The sequence below is a fragment of the Eucalyptus grandis genome, chromosome 2 (genome assembly GCF_016545825.1).
Source record: "Eucalyptus grandis isolate ANBG69807.140 chromosome 2, ASM1654582v1, whole genome shotgun sequence".
Taxonomy (NCBI): domain Eukaryota; kingdom Viridiplantae; phylum Streptophyta; class Magnoliopsida; order Myrtales; family Myrtaceae; genus Eucalyptus; species Eucalyptus grandis.
Window position 1 is genome coordinate 19,286,550 of NC_052613.1, and position 23,043 is coordinate 19,309,592.

General features: G+C 39.3%; 3 protein-coding genes across 3 annotated transcripts; all 3 read right to left on the reverse strand.

Annotated features, from left to right (window-relative positions):
• Positions 1-298: 298 nt before the first annotated feature.
• On the reverse strand, positions 299-3,009 carry LOC104425363 (transcription factor ORG2). The gene is made up of 3 exons (XM_010038046.3): positions 2,634-3,009; positions 639-1,025; positions 299-511 (listed from the first exon to the last, which is right to left on the reverse strand). Exons 1-3 carry the CDS (start codon positions 2,946-2,948, stop codon positions 392-394), a joined length of 822 nt encoding a protein of 273 aa, XP_010036348.2. The 5' UTR covers positions 2,949-3,009; the 3' UTR covers positions 299-391.
• A 1,194-nt stretch (positions 3,010-4,203) lies between these two features.
• LOC104425374 (nucleolar protein 10) lies at positions 4,204-12,648 on the reverse strand. The gene is given in 17 exon segments (XM_018868056.2): positions 4,204-4,898; positions 5,183-5,397; positions 5,744-5,926; positions 6,150-6,242; positions 6,973-7,074; positions 7,076-7,132; positions 7,217-7,387; positions 7,900-8,008; positions 8,135-8,187; positions 8,970-9,038; positions 9,222-9,342; positions 9,447-9,505; positions 10,120-10,210; positions 10,975-11,075; positions 11,797-11,888; positions 11,988-12,086; positions 12,341-12,648. Coding segments are annotated over 17 exon segments (2,103 nt in total). The 5' UTR covers positions 12,474-12,648; the 3' UTR covers positions 4,204-4,543.
• Positions 12,649-14,718: 2,070 nt separating this feature from the next.
• On the reverse strand, positions 14,719-22,663 carry LOC104425381 (squamosa promoter-binding-like protein 7). The gene is made up of 10 exons (XM_010038071.3): positions 21,980-22,663; positions 20,161-20,333; positions 19,854-20,077; positions 19,669-19,743; positions 19,474-19,581; positions 18,730-18,847; positions 17,728-17,863; positions 17,150-17,312; positions 16,259-16,837; positions 14,719-15,870 (listed from the first exon to the last, which is right to left on the reverse strand). The coding sequence occupies exons 1-10, from the start codon at positions 22,624-22,626 to the stop codon at positions 15,580-15,582; spliced, it is 2,514 nt and encodes an 837-aa protein (XP_010036373.2). The 5' UTR covers positions 22,627-22,663; the 3' UTR covers positions 14,719-15,579.
• Positions 22,664-23,043: the final 380 nt, after the last annotated feature.

Below are 23,043 nucleotides of genomic sequence, written 5' to 3' on the forward strand. Positions count from 1 at the left end.
AACACCTGTTTGTAGTTACCTTCATCATCCTAATCACTAGGCATTACTAGATATTTATGAAATGTAATTACATATTATGCAATTAGGCCCTCGTTTGTCTTCTTTTTTTTTTTTTTTTTTTTTTGTTGGGGTGTGGAACGGACTGAAAATGTTCTTTTCATTTATACAGTGGTTAAGGTAAGATAAGTAGTAGAGTCTGCACTCAATATCATCTAAAGCTCTTCGAAACAGGCAAAAAGAAAATGCTCGAAGACAATCTCGGAGTACATGCAGGATGTGTAGAAAGGCATGAATAAAATAAAAAATAAAAACTAGTTGAAAGGCTTCATTGATATTAATTTGTTTTAGCTTTCTTTTGACATTATGTTCAAAACTAATGGAGAAACTATTTTTACATTATCTGGTTCCCAAGTTGCCTCAGGAAGTTTACATGGCTTCTCTTCCGATGATCAAATAATGCTGACAGCTTCTCCTTCAAATCCCCGCACTCCACCCCCGTGCTTCTCTCAACCTTCAAAATTCAAGTTATCACAAAGCATGTCATTAATACATCCGTACGCTATACCATGTCATGGAGAATTCTGTAAGTTTAAATCAAATCAAAGAAAATAAATGGGTCATTAACGATGGTAAAGCACCTGAACGTGTAGATTGTAGAAGGTTGTTTTCATTCCTCCGCATGACTCGAAGGTGGAAGAGCTTATTACAGGAAATCCCAGATAATCCAAGGCAAGCAAGACCTCAGAGAAATCGACAGTCTTATGAGTCATGACCTTTCCGGTGCTTATTTGAATTGCAACCTCACTCTCACTCAAACGAGTCGTAGAGATGGATGGCACCAAAATTTGAAGTGAACCTTTCCCTCTGCTAATTTCTTGGTGACTAGTGTAATAATCTCCATCTCGGGAAGCACTAATTCTTGATAACAGCTTTTCCTTCTCTTGAGTGAGTTTCTCCACTTGCTGTTGCATTTCCGGTATGTATTTCAGCGCTCGGGACACCGTTGTCGGGACACTTAACTTTTTCTGAAGGAAAAGGAATGAGATCAAACTCTATTAAAACCAAATTTCCGGGGCGATTTTCTCTAAGTTTTCTAGTACCTAAATGTTGAGATAAATTGAGTAAGCGGTGACTTGAAGTTATATCAGCTATTGACAAAAATGGAAAAGGGATATTATAAGTGTAGTTACTCTTGTACTTTTCGAGCAATCACCTTAATACCATATCAATGAAAAAACAATCACTTAAGTATCTCTAGTGACAAATTTCGACAAAATATGACTTTTTTTTTTGTATAAATTTTAATGTTTACTTGGCTTTCTTATAAAAAGGAAAATCCAAGTGGACAATAATCTGTCACTTAAAACTCATTCTCTCTTATTCTCTCCTTTCTCTAATCCTACAGTAGACTAATCTCAGAGAGAGAGAGGGGGTGGGGAGGGAGGGATTGTGTGTCAAGCTTAAGCTCTCCTTATGTCACGGTTCATTTCCAATGGTGGCTCACCCACGCCAAATCGACCTCATAAACGATTTATCCAGCTCCAACTCCCCCTTCTAACAGCAACCGCAAGCCCATTCTACTCCCCCAAACCCCTCCCTCAACGTCACCACCTTCATCTCCTCCCGTTCCCACCGCGGCTCTATGGCCTTTATTTGGACGCCTCCCTAGCCTCCTCGTCCCCTTTACCAACCTTTGGCGCTTCGTCAACTCCCTCGCCTCTTACCTCTCCACCATGGGCATCCGGAAGGGCAACGTCGCCGTCCTCTTCTCCCCCAACTTTACCTCCTTTCCCATCATTTGCCTCTTGGTCATGTCCCTCACCACTGTCATCACCACCACCAATTAGTTGTCCCTTGTCCTCTTAATTTGAACATGTTCTTCACTGTAATTCTTTTTACCAAAATCCAAACCCTTCATCAGGGCTCCTGGTTTACTCTCAACGCTGGCCTTTTTAACTATCCATCATCAAATTTCTAGTGTTTAAATTTCAATACCGGTGAAACAAAATCACACAAATGAAGTAGCAAACCACCATTGCATGTTTCAGCTACTAATTTTGCCCCAAATTCTTGGTTGTGAGGTTAGGGTTTAAAGAAAAGGTTGAATTCAGGGCAGTCATGTGCTGCTGACCCACTATACCGGCAAGCCACATTGGTTGTAAAAAATGTTAGAATATTGTCATGTCAAATTTCTGACATCCCAAATCAGCAAGACCACTTATGTGATCGTTGTTTTACCAAAGTGGCATTGGAATGACCACTCAAAAAAGTTCCAAAATTTGAAAGTTGTATGAAAATTGGGGCAATTCTAGTGTTCTTTTCTAGATAAAAGAGATAATAAAGTCGAAAAATAGGCTGGTATTAGGTCAAAGAATCCGCTTGAAGCCTTAAAAGATCCTAATTGTCAGGAAAGAAGATCAAAAACATGAATATATACAATAACAAAAAAATGGATTTAGAGAAAAGAAACTAGGGTTATATATGATTACACAACGTCCACTAGCTACTAATGTTTTACTATTCTCTCCATCGCTCTTTTTAACTTTTGTAAAGTGTATCCAAAGAAAGGAATAAAACAAAAGCTTTTAAAAACTCCTTCGTAGATATGGGACTAATAGCATTAGTATAATTACCATTCGATCAGCGGCTGGAAGCAGCGAACGGAGCGTGGAGTACAAACCATTCATCTTCTTCCGCCGATCACGCTCGCTGGCGTTGTGGTTCAGCTTCTTGACCATCGTTGCTTCTTCGCCTTTGGCCCCTCCAAATGGGATATCGAGAGGATCAAGCGCTAGCTCCGCCGGAGGAGACGGCGTAGGTGGTGATGAGAAGGGAAAACGAAGGAGAGGGGGAGAATAGCAAGTGTAGGCATCTCTGTGCATGTGGCTCCACTGTTCATGGCTTGTGGAATCCTCTAAGGGCCAACCACTAGGAGAAAAAGACAACATCGGTATGTATTACTCTTTCTAAGGTTTTTGAAAGTTTAGATCTACAAGAAGGTGGGATGACCATGACTTGTTTATATATAAACTCCCATTACTGAACTCAACTAAAGATTAGTCACATAATATATTGGAGCATGACTGATTTCTTTATCTTCTCCGGGAATAATAGGGTTGATTAAGGCACCGTGACATCAACAAGTTCATCTCTTTTGGACAAAATTTAATTTATGGATGTATTGTCTAAAGCTTCATCTGACGTGCACGCGTGTATCTCTAGCGTGTGCAGGACTCGTGGGTTTTGTGTGGCTAAGCTTCTTGTGCTCACTTCTGTTGCTGACCATGCACGAGCACTCCAATGCATTTTTCTATGCCTTTTTTCTTGATTTATTTGGTTAAACGTATGCCATATAAACTGTTAGAATATTTAGATATGACATCATGCCTCTATTTACCACCTTAACATTTTGGATGGACTTTTTTCACATGATTTTAGAGCCAAATTTTGTCATTTTCGCTTGTGCATACACCATCAATATTCAAATTTCACGTGCCACTCGTAGCCTAACTTGCACGTTATGAGGTTTTAAAAACGTCCTACATTATTTGATTATTAGGTTTATACACTTTTTATATATATGTGATCCTTTTTTCACCTACCAGCTTATGCTTCTAGACCGGACATTATAACACAAACCACATATTAGAATAGGCATATGTATGTGTTGAGTTTGTTAGTGGGCTTTCATTCCATTATTTTGGTAAACTGTTTCTCGTACTCCCCCCACCCCCTCTTTTTTCCCTGACTTGATGGATTTTTTTTCTTATTTTCGGTCTTAATTGAGTGCAATTAATTGTTTTCGTTTGATGGGTCATTCAATTCAATTCAACTATGAGGAAAAAGAAAAGGAAAAAGAAAAACAGTGACTTGTCAAGTGCGCACGCCCCGCACACGCAAACACGAGCCCAGAACGAGGTTATCACCATAATTCACGCGCATCAGTTGCCATGCCACGCATAGGCTCGGAGGAATTATTTTATGAGAATAGCATCTACCTATATCAATATTTAAGTCAACATTGGATTTTGTCTCACTTTATTTAACATTCCAAGACTACCTGTACATTAAATAATACGATGACAACGTAAGAACAAAATGAATCCATATCCTGTAATTTCTTACTACCCTCAATATTCCAAATTCAATTTAGTATAGATACTATGTTCATCACGAATATGACAAGTATTATCCATACCCATGATGGAATAACCTTTTACATGCCTGGACTTCACAGAAATTGCACTTCAGCGTTACCATATAACAAAAATTGCATTTGACAAATTTAAAGTTCTCTTGGAAACAGCCACTACTCTCACATGAAAAGTGTATTTCCTTACAATGCTCCTTAACTGGGGAAAAAGATTTGAACTCCCGGACCACCCAGATCTAGAGTAACCCTCTATCCATTGAGTCAAAAAGGATAGGCACCGCAATTTCAATAACCAGTCCTCGCGTGCGCCTCGTCAACTAATTTAGAATGCTACATCATACAAAAAGAAAAAAAGAAAAAAAGGGATACAAAGGGAGACTGCTGTATCAGTTACCGGCGACCTCTTCTTCCTCTCCCACGGCTTCCTCTCCCGCGGTTTCCTCTCCCTCTGCCGGGGAAGCCTCGTTGATCCGACTTCAACCCCAGTGATTGAATTCCCCTCCTCTTTTCACGCCGGGGATCTCTGTCTTCCTCGTCTTCGACATACTTGGCTGAGCTTCTGGAAATGAAGGATATTTCTCTGGACCCTCCTGGTCCCAATTTGACATCATTTGGAGCACCAGGAGTGCGTTGATTGCGTTGGAGAGCCGCCGCCCTCTCTCCCAAAGGAAGAGAGTCCTCCTTTGCTAGCGACACGCGGTTGAAGAACGCCTCTGCATGACGCTCATCCTTAACTTCATATAATCTACAGTTCATCAAAGGAAAATATTAGCCATTAAAAGGAAAACGAAAAAAAGAAAGAAAATCTCATGTATCCCAACACCCAATCCAATGAGTCCACCCCGTTCACTTCCAGTGTTTTTTTTCAGCCTGCCAATTTAAGAACATACATGCATGCCACAAATATCCATAAATATCCATAGGACATCCACACCAGGTAAAAAGGAAACATTGATTCCTCCCATTTTCTGCAACGTAATATGCACCGTCCACCACATCAAACTATAATTGGCTATGGACAAAATTTACCTTGGAACATGAGACTTCTTTTTGCTTCTATCCTTATCAAAATCAGGCTCTTCCTCTGATGCCTGAGACTCAGCAGAGGCATCAGGATAATCTGAACCATCGTCATCCTCCACATCGACAGGCTCAAAATGCTCCTCAACCAATGATGGTTGCTTTGTAGAAGACATTGGATGTAAGGAAATGTACTCTTGTGATTGTTCATCAATTTGATAGTCCTGTGGACAACAATCAAAAGTATATCGAATTTCAATAAGCAGTTTTGAAACCTAACCAGAAGTTTTAAAACCTAAAATCCTACAATTTTGCACCTTTAAGACGACAACACTACACCAAGCCATTGGCAACTTCCAAAACTATATATGTATATCCACACACATGTTGAAATAAGTACAAGTGCATATGTACACTACTTATTCTCTGAAGAGTAATTGGTTAATCGTCAGCATCAGACCATGCAAAATCTACCCAAGTAAATTGGATGCCGGAGTGGGAAAATACAGCAAGAACCTCAGGACCAGCAAAACATTTTAGCACACTATGGAATGTGAGGGTTTTCTTTACCTTATTTTCAAACATAGCTGCAAATCTTTCATCTTTAAGAACTTCACCGTCGAGTCCTTTCTTCTTCTTTGACTTTTTCTTGGGCTCATTGTCATCAGTTTCTTTATTCTCGTTTTCAGCTTCATCATTCTCAAGGAGACGAGCAGCAAGAACCCTGTTAACTTTAGGTAATTTTCTTTTAATCTGCAAGAGAAAACAATAATCAATTAGATTAAATGATTACTACTCAAAGGTAATGGCCGACTAGGAAGCATTTGCCCATGTCAAACCAATTACACTTCAAAAGCTACCAACAACTCCTGGAGCCAAATCTGCTGTGTAATCCCCATTTATGCAAAGCTAAGATGAGGCTATATAGCTATAGAGATCATATGCAAAGAAGCAAGGAAATCTTGCATTTACTAACCGTGATCCGAGAGGCACGTTCAGCTTCCAACTTCTCTTTCTTTCTCTGCTCTATATATGTATCATATGCAAAAGGATCCGCCAATGCCTTTGCCTGCAGTTTCAAAAATATATTCAGAAAAGAGTTGCATTGATATTTCTCTAAAAGATCTCTATCAATAATGACTTGCTCATTACTCAAAAAGTCTAGATATATGCAATCACATGCAAGGAAATTTAGAATCTTAAGAAGTAGGGTTTTTTTCCTCACATAATGCGTAACTGCCAACTGGAGGCAATACAGACTGCAATATTAAATGCATAAAGTAAAATATCCTGACATCACATCATTAACAATAAAAAGGCGAGCATCCTCTATACCAGATACAAGAACACAATTGTTTAACGAGAATAAAATTCTAAAAGCAGCACAATCAATATTTCATTTCCTTTCCCAACCAAATCCTCTAAAATATAAAACCATCTGATTATAAATAAGGCTGAATTCTTCAGAATAATTTTTGTGCATATATAAACTCGAAAGGGAGTAATTTTGCAAAAATTTCTGGATAAACCTTAAATGACTACACATACACATAAGTGGACGAGTGCCTATATATGCACGTTCCCGTGCAAACAGAGAGCCACATGATTGTGTCAAGCTAAAATGGCACGGGAAGCAGAACTTCACTCAAACAAATGTTGAGAACATTTCCCCCTTTATGCAAGATCTATGGAAAATGACCAAAAGAAAAGTTGCAGCATAATAAAGCATTTTCAAGCATGAAATCAGAGTAACAATGCATCAGATCTATTCAATTGATGTAAAGAGGAGATGAACTCACTCTCTTGTGAAGACGGTGATCAATAAAGAACCCATGCATATAAGCTCTTAGAAGGTTTGTGCCAATCAAATTTGTCAAATTCAACTTTTCAAGGTCCTCTTTTTGTTACAAATTTGAAGTCGTCATATATGGTTGTTTGGCCTCCCTCCTCAAGCTCCTCCTATAAAAGGAAAATCTTCAATGAAACCATAGTACTAACCAAGGATAGAATAAAATAGAAGCAAATAACACTTTAGAACCAGACCGTCAAGCTTTCAAGATAAGCACACCACTTAGGAGCAGGTCCAAGAGCAGGTACGAAATAAGAGGGTATTTGGCTGCAATCCAAGGCCAGTAACATCAGTCCACTGTCCCTGAACACACAAATGTCATTTATTGCTCCGGCAGTCGGTTCAATGCTGGTCATGCCATCACCCTGAAATCCAGCAGAAACCAGTTAAAAATCTAAATGAACTTGCAACAGGGAGTATTGACAAATAACAAATTCTGAAAATTCTTTCTCTAACAGCGACAAGACTTAAGTCAAGAATTGACATTTTAAACAAAATGATCTAAAGAACCAGGTAAAAGTTAACATGCTAAATTTTGCATTGCTGTTGGAAAGATACCAAAGAAACCACTTGAACATAGAAATAGTGACGACAAAGGATAAGAACAAGTAGCATTCATTTTGTATAAGAAACTCTAATTATAAAATTTCAGTCTTACTAGACTAGGAAAGGCAAAAATAGAGAAAACATGTACTCATTGGTCAATCTAGGCATCTTCCTCCTATAGGGCTTAAGTTAACCAGGCTGAATACAAAACAGCAACAGCATTGAAATAATAGCACCAATTTTTACCCTAAATGATTTGCACCATATACAAAGAAAGTATGGAAAGGAAAAAATAAGAAGCAGAGCTGCTTCTTATTGATACAACTCATACCGTCTCTGGGTCCCAAATCCTGACAACATGGTTATCAGTGGAAATCAGCTTTGGGTTTTCAGAATTCAGAGTACGATGCCATTTAATATCCAATATTGCACTACCATACCTGCATAAGAACATAACCTTTTGTTTTTGTTATCGAGAAAATTCAAAAAACATGATCATTTCAAACTGAGGAAAAACCAAAAAAGGGACACAACTTGATAATTTGAATAACCAAGAGAAATCTCACATGTGATCCTTTACTCGTATGGGAAGTGAGGAACGCAAATCATATATCATAACCTGCATCACAAGTAAGATATTAGATTGCTATTTCAGTAGATAAAAGTTTTGGCCTCTCAATATAATCAAGTATGGCCCACAATAAGGTGGATGTTGCCAACTCAGGAATTCACAAAATGTCCATCACTAACAAATCTCCATACCAAAATTCTCTAGCAGAAAGTGAACATTAGTGTGATCATAGACCTTTACTGAACATGATTTGATAATCAGACAGGATTGACCCTTGTTACTTTGATCCTCAGTACACCGTTATATATATTTGATGCCTATATGCTGTAAACACCAGCAAAATAACCCTCACTATGACTCTCTCATCCAACCCCTTAGAGTCTTTCATAAGGTCAAACAATCATTGGTCCGTTCTTATAAGATTTCCCACTATCAAGTAAGCAAGATCAGCTCTACTTGTTTGAAATGTGTATCTGGTAAGCCCGTGTAATTTAGCAACTCAACCATCTACAGGATAAAAGGCCTCCGAAAAGAAATCTACAATCACCCTTCAAACCATCCAAAGCTGTCTCAATCTCATTAACTACACTCGAGAACAATCCTGTTTCTTGGCAATGACCAAATACACAAACTTTATGAAAAGTACAGTGTGCAATACAAGCATGTTCTTTGCAGTGCTTAATGTCTAATGTAATAACAGAAGTTCCTCGAGAAAAATATGTATGAGCTTGAGCACCGCAAATGACTTCAAAAATACAGTAGCAAGTGCTTCGAAAAGGGGAACTGAGGAAAGGCCTGCTTGACCACATATTGTAAGAATGGCATCATACCTTGCCTGCGCTACTTCCAACAGCCACCAAATAGCCACCATCTCCATCAAATTCCACAGCAGTGACCTCCTACAAGTCAGGCAAGTACATGAGAAAACTTCCCCTCTCCATGAGATGAAAACACAATGATGCAAGTGCTTATGCATAAATTTGGCACTAAGAAAGAACTCCCCCACACACATCCATGTTTCATTTTCAGCTCCATGTTGAAAATTTCTAGATAAGAATTTAAGAACTGAACAGCAGGCTTACTGAGTCAATGTCTCCAGTAGGTGCAACTGCATTTATCCTACCAACGGAAGATCTCATCCTCAAGTCAAAACATTCAAGAGCACCATCTTCACCACCACACGCAACAAGCCCATGAAGCTTGCTGAAAATGAAAACATCCTTGTGAATCCACAGCAAATTGCACCAAGTATAAATTCAATAAGTACATGGAAATATTGAATTTAAGATACATTTTACTATATCAACCTTCGAGAAACTACATTCAGTGCTGGCGATTGAGTGCTAAGAGAGGAGAGAAATCGTCCCTGCAAGGAAAAAACGAGACATTAAAATTATTATACAGGAAAAATATTGCCCCCCATTAGAAGAATATTTCCCATGTATTCATCTAAAGTACAAGAAAAAACAGTTGCCAGGAAAAGAAAAGGTTAAATCATTATCCTATTCTTCTCCCTCCCTCTCTCTCTTTCTTTTTTTTCTTTCCTTTTGTGTGCATCCCCCCCCGGGGGGGTTGCTTTGTTTTGGTTTTGTTCATCGTGCATGCTCCTCAGAAGTATGAATATTCCCTATAGATTTATCATTGCAAGGACAAAATGGATCCCTCTCACCGAGCACCAATGAATATGCCAAATATAATAAGATATCATGACTTGTGAGTAGAAGACAATTTTCCAAGTTTTAATAGAACTCTGAAAAGCTGAAAAATGCATCAAATTCCCTTTCTTTCACATGAAGGTCCCACACACAAAAGCACGAAACTCATGCACGCTCAAAGTTACATCAATTGGCCAAGATCTGGAGTTGAAAAATAAAAACTTCCCGTCTCTCAAACTACAGTTGGACAACAAGCAACTGTAAACAATACAGAGAAAAAAAAACTCAATAACTCATCACAGTGTAAGAAGAATTACACAAGAACCTGTTCTAAATTTATTCTGTACAAATCAGGAGAAGATGCAGCGCATAGCAAGTCACATGACCAGCAATCATATGCCATATCCCTTCCCATCCTGCAAATAACACACACAGAAAAATGACTTTAATCAAAATGGTTCACGAAAACCAGAACATCAATGCATCAACAGTAAAGCCTAAATGGTATAGATATTCTCCAAACTCCAAAAATGCAACTCATCTCAAAAAACTCTCCTGCATGGAACATACAAGGGAAACAACTGGTGATAGGAAATTCTCCAGATGTGGCACAGATCAAACATTATCTGTTTTTAACATGGAGGAAGGAACAATTTCCATAAAGGCAAAGTGTTCAAGTCAGGATGAAATTAAAAAAAAAAAAATAGGGAGCTTTCTAGTGTGATATCTTCAGAAAGTAAGTAGTTCCAATCAATTACATCAATAAGTACTTTGCAAAAATGCTACATACAGAGGATGACATATCTCGTGGAAACGGCCAGACATCAAAAGCAGCAAGATAGATTAGATGTCCCCTTCCAAACCAAAGGGACATCAGCATTCTAAAGTTAAAAAATTAGAGAAGGAAAACATTGAAAATGTTGAAACAAGACTCGGGGGAAAAGTCTGTGTTTGATCCAAGTCCGTCCAAGTTAAGGGAGGAGCCTAGCAAAATGTAAATAACATCCAGTTTGCAATGACATTCTTTGCACTAATTGTAAAAACTAAAGGCATAAGACTTAAAACATGGAATCATAATGTATGCTACAAAAATAACAATCGGACCATGTAAGCATAATCATCCAATAAGAATTCTCAGAAACTATAAATCATATGTACCAGTAAAGAACTGAAGAAGTACCTAGGAATCCGTAGGGTGTAATGCTTTCCATACTTAGCATGTAAAATGACAGAACGATCCGCACATAGGAAGGCAAGCTTAGAGTAGTCATCACCCAAAACCTAACCAATATAGCACAATATTTGCACAACGTGAGAACTGGTTCAGACAATACATCCCACCACTTAACATCCCAAAAAACTTCGAACACTAAATTCTACAGAGCAAAGTGGAAATAATTTCAACTTTACAAACTATTGCCACGCAGATGGCTAAGATGCTATCATCCTTCTTATCCTTCTAGTCATGCAAATATAGAACCAATAAACCCTTACAACTCAGAGAACTAAATCACGTTTCACCAGAGAATTTAACCATATTAGTTTTCTTGGATCCATAATTTCATCATTCTTCTGGGAACTCAAGGTGAAAATTTAAATACCACAAATGAAACTATAAGATAAATTCACAGCTTCAACATGAGAAAGGGAAGTGATAATTGATATTGTTCAAATTTTGCTAATTCAAGCTCGCAGAACAGAATACGCAGTAGCATTTCCTTCACTCTTTGTTGAGTTGAAACAATCAACAGAAAGAGACCAAACAGATTATTGACTATGAACCTGCACAGTTGCAATCCGATAAAGGATGGCAGACTTCCAAAAAGTACTTCAGAATGCACAACATGCAGAAATTGAATTTCTGGAACTATGTCACCCATAAAAGCCGGTTGCAAAGTATCCATAGAGAGAGAGAGAGTGGTGGTGGGGGGGGAGGGATATCACGAAAGCGCAACAATTCACCAGTTCAAGAGTTAGCATATGATCGGATGGCGAAAAGCACCTCGAAATCAATTATCTCTGAATCCAGGTGTCTTTCAAACTTCAAACCCAATTCCCTTAGCTCATATACTTTCATCTGAGGTGGATATATACCTGTTTGGCAGTAATACATCGGAGAAGTCTCATACCTCTTACAATCTTCCAAATTTCTTCCCTTGCACAAGTAATTAAAGAAAGAAACAGCGAGATAACCTGACGCAATAAGATACTCCCCGTCGGGGGTCGCTTTAATCCTCGTGGTCGCGGTTTCAAACCTCAAGTCCTGTATCAACTCCACCCTCTGCATATAATCTGATCACACAAACGAAGCGAAGTCACACCACCAAGAATTCAGCCGAGCTGACCTCCATGCCAATCATTCAGCCTATACCATGCTACTCAAATTCCAACAATTCAAGCCTCATTATGATCACCCTCTTGGGTGGCCCGCCGACCCATCACAAGCACGATCGAAGTAACTCGCGCCAACACAAAGCGGGCGAAACCCAAGAAGGGAAAAGCCAAGAAAATCAAGAGGGAAGGGAAGGCGAGGTGGGGCATCATACCCTTGTCCTTGCGAAGCGCGCGGAGCTTCTTGGGACCGAGCCAGGTGGCGAGGGAGCGCTGCTGGGAGGAGACAGTGTACATCTTCACCCCATTGATGGAGGTCGACTTCAGGTCCCCTCCTTGATACGCCATCTTCTTCTTCTCCTCCTTCTTCCTCCTTCTTCTGCTGCTTCTCCTTCTGATGCTTCTGCTGCTTCTTCTTCTTCTTCTTCTTCTTCTTCTTGCTGCTGCTCGGCGGTGCCGCCCGGTGGTGGAGGCGAAGGGTTTTAGTCTCTCTCTTCCCTTAGACGGCGGGTGAAGTTGGCTAAGAGGTCGGAGGGTGTTTGGTTATCGGGATAGCTTTATTCATATCGGGGTTTTCTCTCGGTCCGGTCCGGTCCGGTTCCTTCGGCTCCTGTCTTTCGTGGGCTTCGGCTTCCAAAGTATATGGCCTAAAAGAAAGATGAGAAGTTTATAAGAGGATTTGCTGGTATGAATTTCTTATTCGTGACGACTTATTTTATTAGATACATTGTCAGTTTTAAAAAAAAAAAAATTACATATTCCTCGTTACATAGATGCGATGCGTACTAAAAAATTGTTTTGTAATTAAATTTATTCGTGTGTCATCCATCCAATGGTAAATTTATGAGAGAACTTTTACAATGGTAGTTGATTAAATAAAGCTCCTAAATTTTTTTGGGTCGCAAAACTCTTATGTTGTGCTAGTCAAAATAAGATATAAAATCCAGGAATTTTGCTATATTTTTATCCACCATTTGATGGATCATAATAGTAAAGCTAAATATTTTTATGTCCTTTCTGCCATTATTTGATATTTATAACATATAAGTAATGAAATTGAAAATATACAAACGGCAATTGTAAAAATATTTCATAATTCACAACCAAATCTAGTGAAGAAGAAAAATATGATCATTTATTTTTGTGATTACGAAAAGTATAATGCTTTGACATCCTTGCCACTTTTGTGAAATTCCAATACAAACCATAAAGTTACGGAGGAGAAAGAATTTTGATTTTTTTCATAGGTTTTTTACATGAACCAAAGAGTTATGAAGGAGAAGAAGTTTTGGTTCTCTCGCCATTTTCATGGGGCTTTGACGTAAACTAAAAAAACTACAAAGATTCATTGAACTTCAAGTAAACCAGGGATACAGAGGGTGTGTTGTTTTTCCTTCTTTTCTTTTTACAAATTTCAAGGCCCCTACCACCGCCTGCGATAGCCTAGCTGGATAAGAGTTCCCATGATGTCTTCCTAGGATGTGGGACACACAGGATCTTAAGCGCGACGTCAAGATGATGGGTCTTCCACTAGTGTTGCCTCGATTTACCCGCCAACCGCCGGGCAGTACGGAGTTCCCAGGTATCAAAAAAAAAAAAAATTCAAGGCCCCTCTCATTCTTCAAGAAGTAAAATGATCTTTTTCAAATTTGAATTTGTTTATTTAAAATCTAGATTCTTCTACTTCATTTTTATTTATTTATTTTTATATTATTATCCCATGTTTTTTATTATTTTATCATTCCCTTCCATCCCTCGTTGATAAAAATTATATCAAATAATAAACTACTCTATTATACCTAATAAATGTAATGATATAGATACTACTCATACAAAATATATATTATAGAGTAGAAAGAAATTCAAATATATAAACAAAAGTTGGAATAAATAAATAAAAATTATTTTTAATTTTATTTTTAATATTAGAATTCTAATATTATTTAATTATATTAATATTTAATTTGTTATTAAAAAATAGCTTTTATAATATAAATATTAAAAATTACATCCACATTTATTCCAGATTTCCCATAAGATAATTTTATCTAAATTATATCCCATTTATATATGATTTTATCATATATTAGGTAAAAACCAAGCTCAAGATTGTATAAATGTCATCCTATCCTAATTTTTATTCGGGTTACCAAACGTAACCTCAAGGTTTATTCGTATGGACCCATAGAACATCAAAAGCTTCGGCTGAAACCCAAAACATCACTCGAATTTTAAAGGTCTGAACAAAATATATGATAAATCTATATGTCGATACTTATATATCATGAAAGTACGAGTGCTTAAAAATAAAAATGAAAACAAAAAAAAAAAAAATGTGCGCCTACATACGCTACCAAATTTAATAAAAACAAAGAATCGAAGCAAACTGTGGAAAAACTCCAATGAGTACTGGTATTTTGATTGTTTGCAAATTTCGAACTTCTTGTAATAACTTGAAACCCCGTTTCACGTAGCTTATAGACATATATCTGTGTACGTTAGCCGGTATTCTAAAATTGTCGACTCTTACATCAATTTACCAACCATTATTTTGATCAATTTACCAACCATGTAGCACAAACGGAGTTCTAAATTCATGATAAAATGTCCAATTTGAGCCATAATTCGAAGCCAAAAACGCTCCCTTTAGCTTTCCTGAAGCCTCCTTGTACTTTCTGTTCGTCAAACAGAAACTGAACAGGACGTGGACGACTCCTTCTATGACAAGAGAACAATACGAAACAAGCTTTTGGAGCCTTCATGCTACATTATTTATAGGACAGAAAAAGCATCAAATGAATAAACAACAAAAGTAAGAAGCTACATCACAATTTGACGTCTTTCCTCCTTTTTTAAGTGAAAGACTATCAACAACGACCATGACACCAACCCAAAGCCTCACTACCTTTTCTGATACCAGTACAACGGAGAAAGCGAATCCCGCTGCCAACACTATTCCCATTTCAGAAATCACAAAGCACGTACATTTTTCGATTCTTCTCGAAGTCAGGAATGTTTGCAGATAGCCACATTGTGTTGAATTAGGAAGAAAGGGAATAAGGTACAAGGACTGCACATTCCTGACCTGATTGCTGCTAATGCACAGTTGAACGTCCAGTGGAGTCATTAAACAGGGTCAAATCTCTCAGTTGTCACAACAAACAGCCGAGCAATATCTGCTGAGCGCATACTAAGCGGTTCCCGATATCTGCTAATCAGGTGAGTCCCCGTCGAAATTACAATCTCCACCAAGCAATAACCTTCGTCACATCTATAATCCAAAGGTTGTGTTTGAGTGACAATGCACCCGATGGAAAACTGAGGCAGAGCTATCTCCCACCATCAAAGCTCCCAATAATGAGAAAAGACTGGTAGCTTGATCCGACAAGAGAACGTCAGGGTCATTGAGTACACTATGTACATACTGTGAGATCAAGATCTTGAGCAATTTCCCCTATGGTCGGTCAAAGAGGCTTCTGTGAATAGAAACTGCAAATTCACCAACCTTATTAGGATGGAGGAGGACAGCACACACTCCAAAACAAACGGCGACAGTTGCGACTGCGAATAGAGTAGGACGAGATCTCAAAACAGAGCTGAGGAGCATTCGACTCCGGGGCTTTTCCTTGAGCAGGTTCCCATTCATGACCAACTCCACATCCAAAAGTGGAGCTGCCTCATTTTTATGTGAGTAAGTGTAACCTGTCATCAATTCTACCCTGTAGCTCTCCCCCTTCTCCATATCCTGCAAAATCAGACAAGCATCAACAAGGATGTATGGATTGGTTGAAAAAATGAGACTCCTCATATTAAAACATGCAATTGACAAGTGCAAAAGATTAAACTGGCAGAAAACAAGGTAATCACTGTGTTTGAATAGGCATTCTCACGTGAAAGTTCACTTTGATGTCCAAAGGCAAAAAAAATGATTGAAACCATGGCAAAAATCTTTTATTGGTCCTCTAGAAGTACCTCGATGGTGGGCAGCAAACTAGCAGAACCATGCCACATGACACACTCTCACAAGCTGCTATATGACAGGAATTTACAAGCCCTTGCAATGCCAAACCGCAAGAGACCGCACATAATCCTCAAAGAAAAGACTCTGGTTTGTAGAGTGAAAGAACCCTCACCTGATTAGCGTTGGTCACAGCTGAAAGCACATCATTCTGAGAGAAACCTTGATGGGAACATTCCTCTTTTCGCCTTGAGTGTTCTGAATGCAGCACTGCCCTCTTGGATGACTGATGTTTCCTAAGAAATTCTCTTGCTTGATCTATTTGGGTATTAAATGATCTAATATCAGCATCATTATTGCCACTACTAATTTCACTGGTTAATTCGATATTCTCCATAAGAAAGTCCAGTCTCTGCAATATTTTCTCCAAAATGGTGCTTGAATCATGTTGCATCAAAAAGCTCAACAAAGAGCTGAATCTTTGAATCTCCAACACAGAAAAACTGTGGTCAAGATTTTCAGAAGCAGGTTCTTTCAGCAGCCATGCGATATCCAGGATGAACTCAGAAAGTGTGGCTTGTCTCTGTGAGAAAGCCCCACATGAATCTGGGACATTACCGATGTCCGAAATTTGAGGCCCCTCATTTAAGAGAGATTTATCTACTCTCTGCTGTAACATCCTCATCTCAGAACAAACTTCCTTGTTACCGATGAGAACAGGAATGAAGTTCGACAAGCCAGACTGGTTCTCAACCTACAGAAGATATAGACATAACAGAAAGTGGTCAGAGCTAATATTTGTTAGCCACCATCATCATGCTAGAAAGTTGTTATAAGCATATCTCCAGTTCATCAATTGAGTATTCTCATAAGCTACCACTGTGCATATTAGCAAACAGCATGAAAGGGATATCAATGTATGTTGAGGCCAACCAAAATACCAAAGAAGGTATTGAAATAATTGGAAAGACAAATACCATTTCCTTGTCGCCCAAAAGGGAAAAGGTGAACCTACATGACAATGTTCTGAACAAAAACAAATTCCTAAATAAATGCTGGTACAGACCTCAACAAATGCAGGACCAAACTGATTGAGCTCAGTACAAGGAATATGCATCTTATACAGCTGATGACCAGAATTATAGTTGATGCCCCTTTCACTTCCACAATAGGAAGATGCAGCACCATTATCACATGGCAAATATTTGCCAGCAAAAGATACGAGAAACCTGCAGCACAAGAATCTCTCTCATAAACATATATTTCATAGTTATAATTACAGTATGCTGTTACAGCACTTCTGTTAATAAAACTCATACAGGTTGAGTCTCTCCAATTTGATTGGTAAAAGATACTTCATGGCACACATTGTAAGTGGACTCTCAGACTCAAGAATTTCGTAGACAATACAAGAATGAGAAGGTGAGAAGAACTAGCAGTACTTCTTCAATTCTCTCGACGCACTTTGTAATGGACTCCAAGACTCAAGAATCTAGTAGTCTATAGAAGGATGAGAAGGTGAGAAAAATTAAGGGTACTCCTTCGCTTCTCTCTCTCTCTCTCTCTCTCTCTCTCTCTCTCTCATGCAAGAGTACTTAAAAATGGAACAAAGAAAAGTAGATATATCAAGATACTTTGCCATACCGAAAATGGGGTTGCAGCAAATCACTTCCACAAGCAACTAAGTCCATGGGCTTGCCAGCCTCAAAAACCATAGGATGAACATAGTGAAGCCTAGGTGTCCGAAACCCCCCCTCAACCTTCGTAACAGAAGTTTCATCTACAGACAACAGGAATAAATCATAAGGATTGAAAAGGAGACACAACTCCAAGACAATTCTAGAGAGTCCGCAAGAGCTTCTTTAAATCATACAATAAGCCACACAGAGGATAGAAATGAATCTATACATAATCTATTGCAAGAGAAGGCATGGGATCCCTTGAACACGGAGAAAACACATTTTCATCATGGACCACTATGAATACCATATTAATTTTCCAAGATAACAGTAAAGCTGAGAGGCTCCATTCAATATGGAGAGTTCGTATAATACAAGAAACAGACACCAGCCACTAATAAAGAACCAACTGATCAAGGTATTTGACTAGCATGCTCGCTAATCTAAAAGATACATCCCAGAAACTTTATTTTGCTGGGATAATAAGCAGATCCATATGCAGGACACTGTGGTCAAACTATCAAATTACAGTAATGTTCTTGAAGAATATCTCCATAACAGTGGCATTTATAAGAATCCCCAACATCAAATTCATGCTTAGTAAGAAACTGTTGCACATGAATTTTAGCTCTTTCCAAAATATACACAGACCAGTTGGTGCAATTATATGATTTTTGCTGACAACAAGAAACTATCACTCAGCTAAGAGATGATCAATTCTCAGCTTCGTAGGCAAGTAAAGCATCATGCAAAAACAGAATATGACATTTTCTATGTAAGCAGCCCACTTCTTTTTGCGAACTGCACCCACCACTGAATATTCAGACCAGAAAACTAGATGGAAGTACCATGAACAGTAATTCATGCATCCCAGGCTGGACAATTGGATTAACAGTCAAAGTATTGAGAGAATATTGATGGTGCACAAAGCAGGCTTGACAATGAGGGCTCAAGGGAATCAATTTACCTTCCTTAAGATGGAATACCATGTCATTTAGAAAGATATACATAGTGCCTCTTCCGGACAGCAATCTTCCAGGTCGAAGGATGAATTCATTTATATATGATATTGGATCTTCATATAACTGCTTGAAACCACAAGATGTTTAAGTCAAGAAACCATACACACAAGTCAAGATGAGCAGAAGAAGAAACTAAGGGCAGAAACTGATGTAGCAATCTCACTGCATTCAAGCTTTAGCAACTTCCTGAGATCAGTAAAACCCATAGCAATCTAACTAATACATAACAAAATGGAAGAACTTGTAATGAAAAGAAAAAAAAAAGGAGCCAGATTATATCTACTTCACCATTTCCAGTGCCAGACCAAACAATATTGGTTTGACAAGAAAGAAATGCAACAGAAATGGCAATTGTAATGCTCACTAAAACTTCACAGAAAATCCATATATTTTTGGCCAGGTAATAAACATGAGTATCAACACCTGAACACAAAATAAGAAATCCCAAACCCACTAGTTATAGGGCTTAAACAAACCACAATTGCTTTAACAGTAAAGCCAAAACTAAGTTAGTTAATACAAATAACAATCAACATGAGTATCAACACCTGAACACATAAAAAGAAATCCCAAACCCACTAGTTACAGGGCTTAAACAAACAACAATTGCTTTAACAGTAAAGCCAAAACTGAATTAGTTAATACAAATAACAATCACTGTACAAAAATTTGTATTTTGCATACGCTACCTTTCCCCACATAAACTTGGGCATGGCGATAAACACTGTCAAAATAACACATCCAGGGCGGATATAACCCTCCAACTCCACCGGCATGCTCGCCAACCAGTGGAATATCTGAATATGCATTGAACCAACCATAAGCCATTCAATTCTACCCGTGCTAAGAAGATGTTAAGATGATTAAGTACAAGTATAAATTACTTGGTGGCGAAGACGTCTAGGAAACTCTGCTGGATTCCAATCATAAAGCTTGAATGAAATTCGACCTGTTGGGCACTAAAGAAAAATTAAATGAATTAGTATAACTCAACCAAGAATCCACACACAAGCACTAGAAAAAAAATCAGGGGAAAACAAAGCAAGTACACCATCCAGCTTAAACCCACCACAGATGAGTATGCACTCCTATTGTCACCACAAGAAGGAGAAAGCGCAAATTTCGAATTATCCTTCCTACTTTCCATTTGGGTTTCCCGAGAAACAGCAGACGCAATGCTATCTGTTGAAATTATCTGACACTCAGGAGCAGATCCTAGTGGAGATGCTCCTCCATCTTCAGGCTCTAACGAGGCTTCCTTTTCAACAGACTGGCCACTCAAACATAAGGTATCTGTTACATTACATGAGCAACCGGATTAGCTAGTTAGGAAACATAATCAAGAAAAATATTCTCTGAACTGTTATGGTCTGTACCTTTCCCATCTTCATCATCACAGCCAACATCTTCAGAATGAATATCTTGTTGAGATTCTTTTACTAGTCCACTGCCAGAATCAGCAGGCTTTCTTCGCCTTCTGTTGTTGTGGCGCTCTAGTTTTCTTCGACAACTTCTTTTACCTTCATCAAAGTCTGACAAGAAGTGAAACCTGCAAAAGGAAACCACATTATGAGGCAATTAGCAATAATATAATCCCATAATACCATATACCATTCCTCATTCAGACAATTATGCAACCAGACGAAAGTCCAATGGTCAAATAAATTCCAAACAAGAAACTAGAAACTTCCTCTAAGTTTCATGCTTAATATCTTCAGTAATTTATACCAGAGAACAGCAGATGGTGGCAATTTAAATCCAAAACCCATATTAAAAAAAAAAACTGCATATCATGTCAACAAGGAAGGCATACAATATCAGTGCTAGTATATCAATTCATTCTTCGCATATAAGGATGTAATTGCTTGTGGAAAATATAAACACTAGTTGTATACTTTCTTATTGCTGCATAATATCATCTGCCCCCTCGAAGAGAGGTTAAAAGAGGTGCCTTTCAGCTATGTCAATTGAGCTCATAAGACAACACTTGGCCATGTGATACTCTAGCCATTTTCCTTAACTCATTCAGTTATCAGATACTTCCACAATGAGTTTATCCAAGTTAAACTGCATACATAGTCATGTAAAGGAAAGGAGTACTTCTAATAAGAAATTGGCTTAAGTAAATGAAAGGCAACAGAAAACTCGACCTAACTTTAATATCCATAACATATAATACCGTAGGAACATGTGTCATCAACTGACCAAGTTAGGACAATGAGAAGAAAATAGACAAAAAGCAGATTGGAAGAAGAAGCTGTTGTTGCAACAAGATTACCAAAATTTCAGCGATATGGCAACTGACCGAACAAGATTAACTCCAAAAGAACCTAGAAATGGGGTTCGGCGATCAGGAAACTAGGATCTAAGCGGTATTCAAAGAGGCCTGATATATTACAAATGCCATTAAACCTATCAGAAAACAAGCTTGTGCAGCAGACGAATGCAGTAAAAACCATCAAGCATTCTTTCTGGAGCAAGGGGTCCATTTCAAAACAGCTACCGTTACTACAACCGAACACTTAGCCACTGGATGCATCCACCTAGCTTCTCAAACTTTATGTTATTTCAAAGTTTCACGACCTCGATTTCTCCTTTATACGGAATTTTAAGCAGAATCCTCTCGTAAAAGTAACACACAAATTCCCCTTAATAGCACAAGTAAACTGCACATCAATGATTTCGAGAACCCACGGTATCCGGCAACACCAACTTGGAAGCACACCAAGCAACAGCTTTTAACCATTATAGCAATCCCAGAATATGGGATAGCAGTACCCTTTACCCAACACAAGGCATATCACCGTGCCACACGAAAAAACCCAAGAGCACCACAACAATGCCACCCTGACTCTCGCGACAGCATCCTCATTGCCTATTGGCTAATACACAACGTGGATGACATTCATTTGTTTAAATTCACGTCACTTACACCTTGAATGGATCTCGATTGGATCTCGATTAGAATTTAAATAGCGGAGTTACTAGCTACCGAGAATTCAACCAGTCTCCAATTGAGCACAAACAGCTTACTACTTAACTTCACTTCAACCCTGACCAACTCAATAATCATCGCGAATTCAAAACCAAACCAATTATAGAAATTAGAAACCTAACAATACAAGAATCTCAAATCATCATTCGAAAATCTAAAACCCGAACCCCCGCACCAACTGCGAATTAAAGTATGCTTACTTGCCACACTGCTGGCAGTATCTCTTCCTATCCCCCTCCAAGAGCACAGCCGACGCGTTGGCGCACCGGAGGCAAACCCGGTGCCGCCGGTGGTACCCCTTGAGCTCCTGGATGTCGGCCTTGCAGCTCGGGACCTGACACCGGGCGATCCCCTGGCCCGTGCCGGCCCTCCTCGGCGCCCGGGCCCGCTTCTTCGTGTGCAGCCCCTCCGCCGCCGCCTCCTCCTCCTCCGCCTCCGCCATCTTCGCGTCGAGCTCGGGGCACGCGCACGGCACGCGCCCCGCCAGGAAGTTGGAGCAGACCAGCCGGGGGTCCCGCTTCCGGACCCGGGTCGCCGCCGGCGGGGCGGCGCCGCCGGCGGGGGGGTCCTCGGGAGCGGGGTCGGGATCCGGGTCGGAGGGGACGGAGGCCGGGTTGTCGAGCGCGGGGGCTCGTCCCAGGGGCTGATCAGGGCGTCGTCGGCGGTGAAATCGAGGAGGTCGCCGAAGTCCCAGACGCAGTCGGCGGCGTCGGCGGCGGCGCCGTCGAGGAGCGGCGGCGCGTGGAGGTCCATGGAGGGGAGCAGGTGGGGGAGGAGGGGGACGGCGGCGGCTCCATGGATTTCGGGGGACTTGTCCGATGACCGAATGGTGCTGGCCAGCACGCATTAGACTTTTGAGGTGATGTTTGGTGGTTGGATCCGGTCAGTCTCTTTCCTTTTTTTCCTTTTTTTCTTTTTTTTTTTTTTTTTCTCCTTATTTTTTTCATTATTTGTTGAAAAAATTAGGCAAAGGAAATGAAAAGTTTTGTCCTTTCTTTGTTATATTTGTTGCCCTGCTGAAAAGTTAAAAAGGGTAGTGATTATTTTTTTGCCTTTTATCGAGTGGGTGTATTGGGCAAAAAGTGAATACTTTTTTAATTTTTCAAGTGCGCATCGACCTAATGCCCACGTGGAAAATACTTATTTGGAGGGCTATTTCTAGGGCTGCATGAGGGCAGACATTGCACCATGATTGACTTGCGGGTGGAACTCTGTCTTTTACCTTGTTGGCGAAAAAAAAAAATTTTGTTAGGGAGGGAAAGTG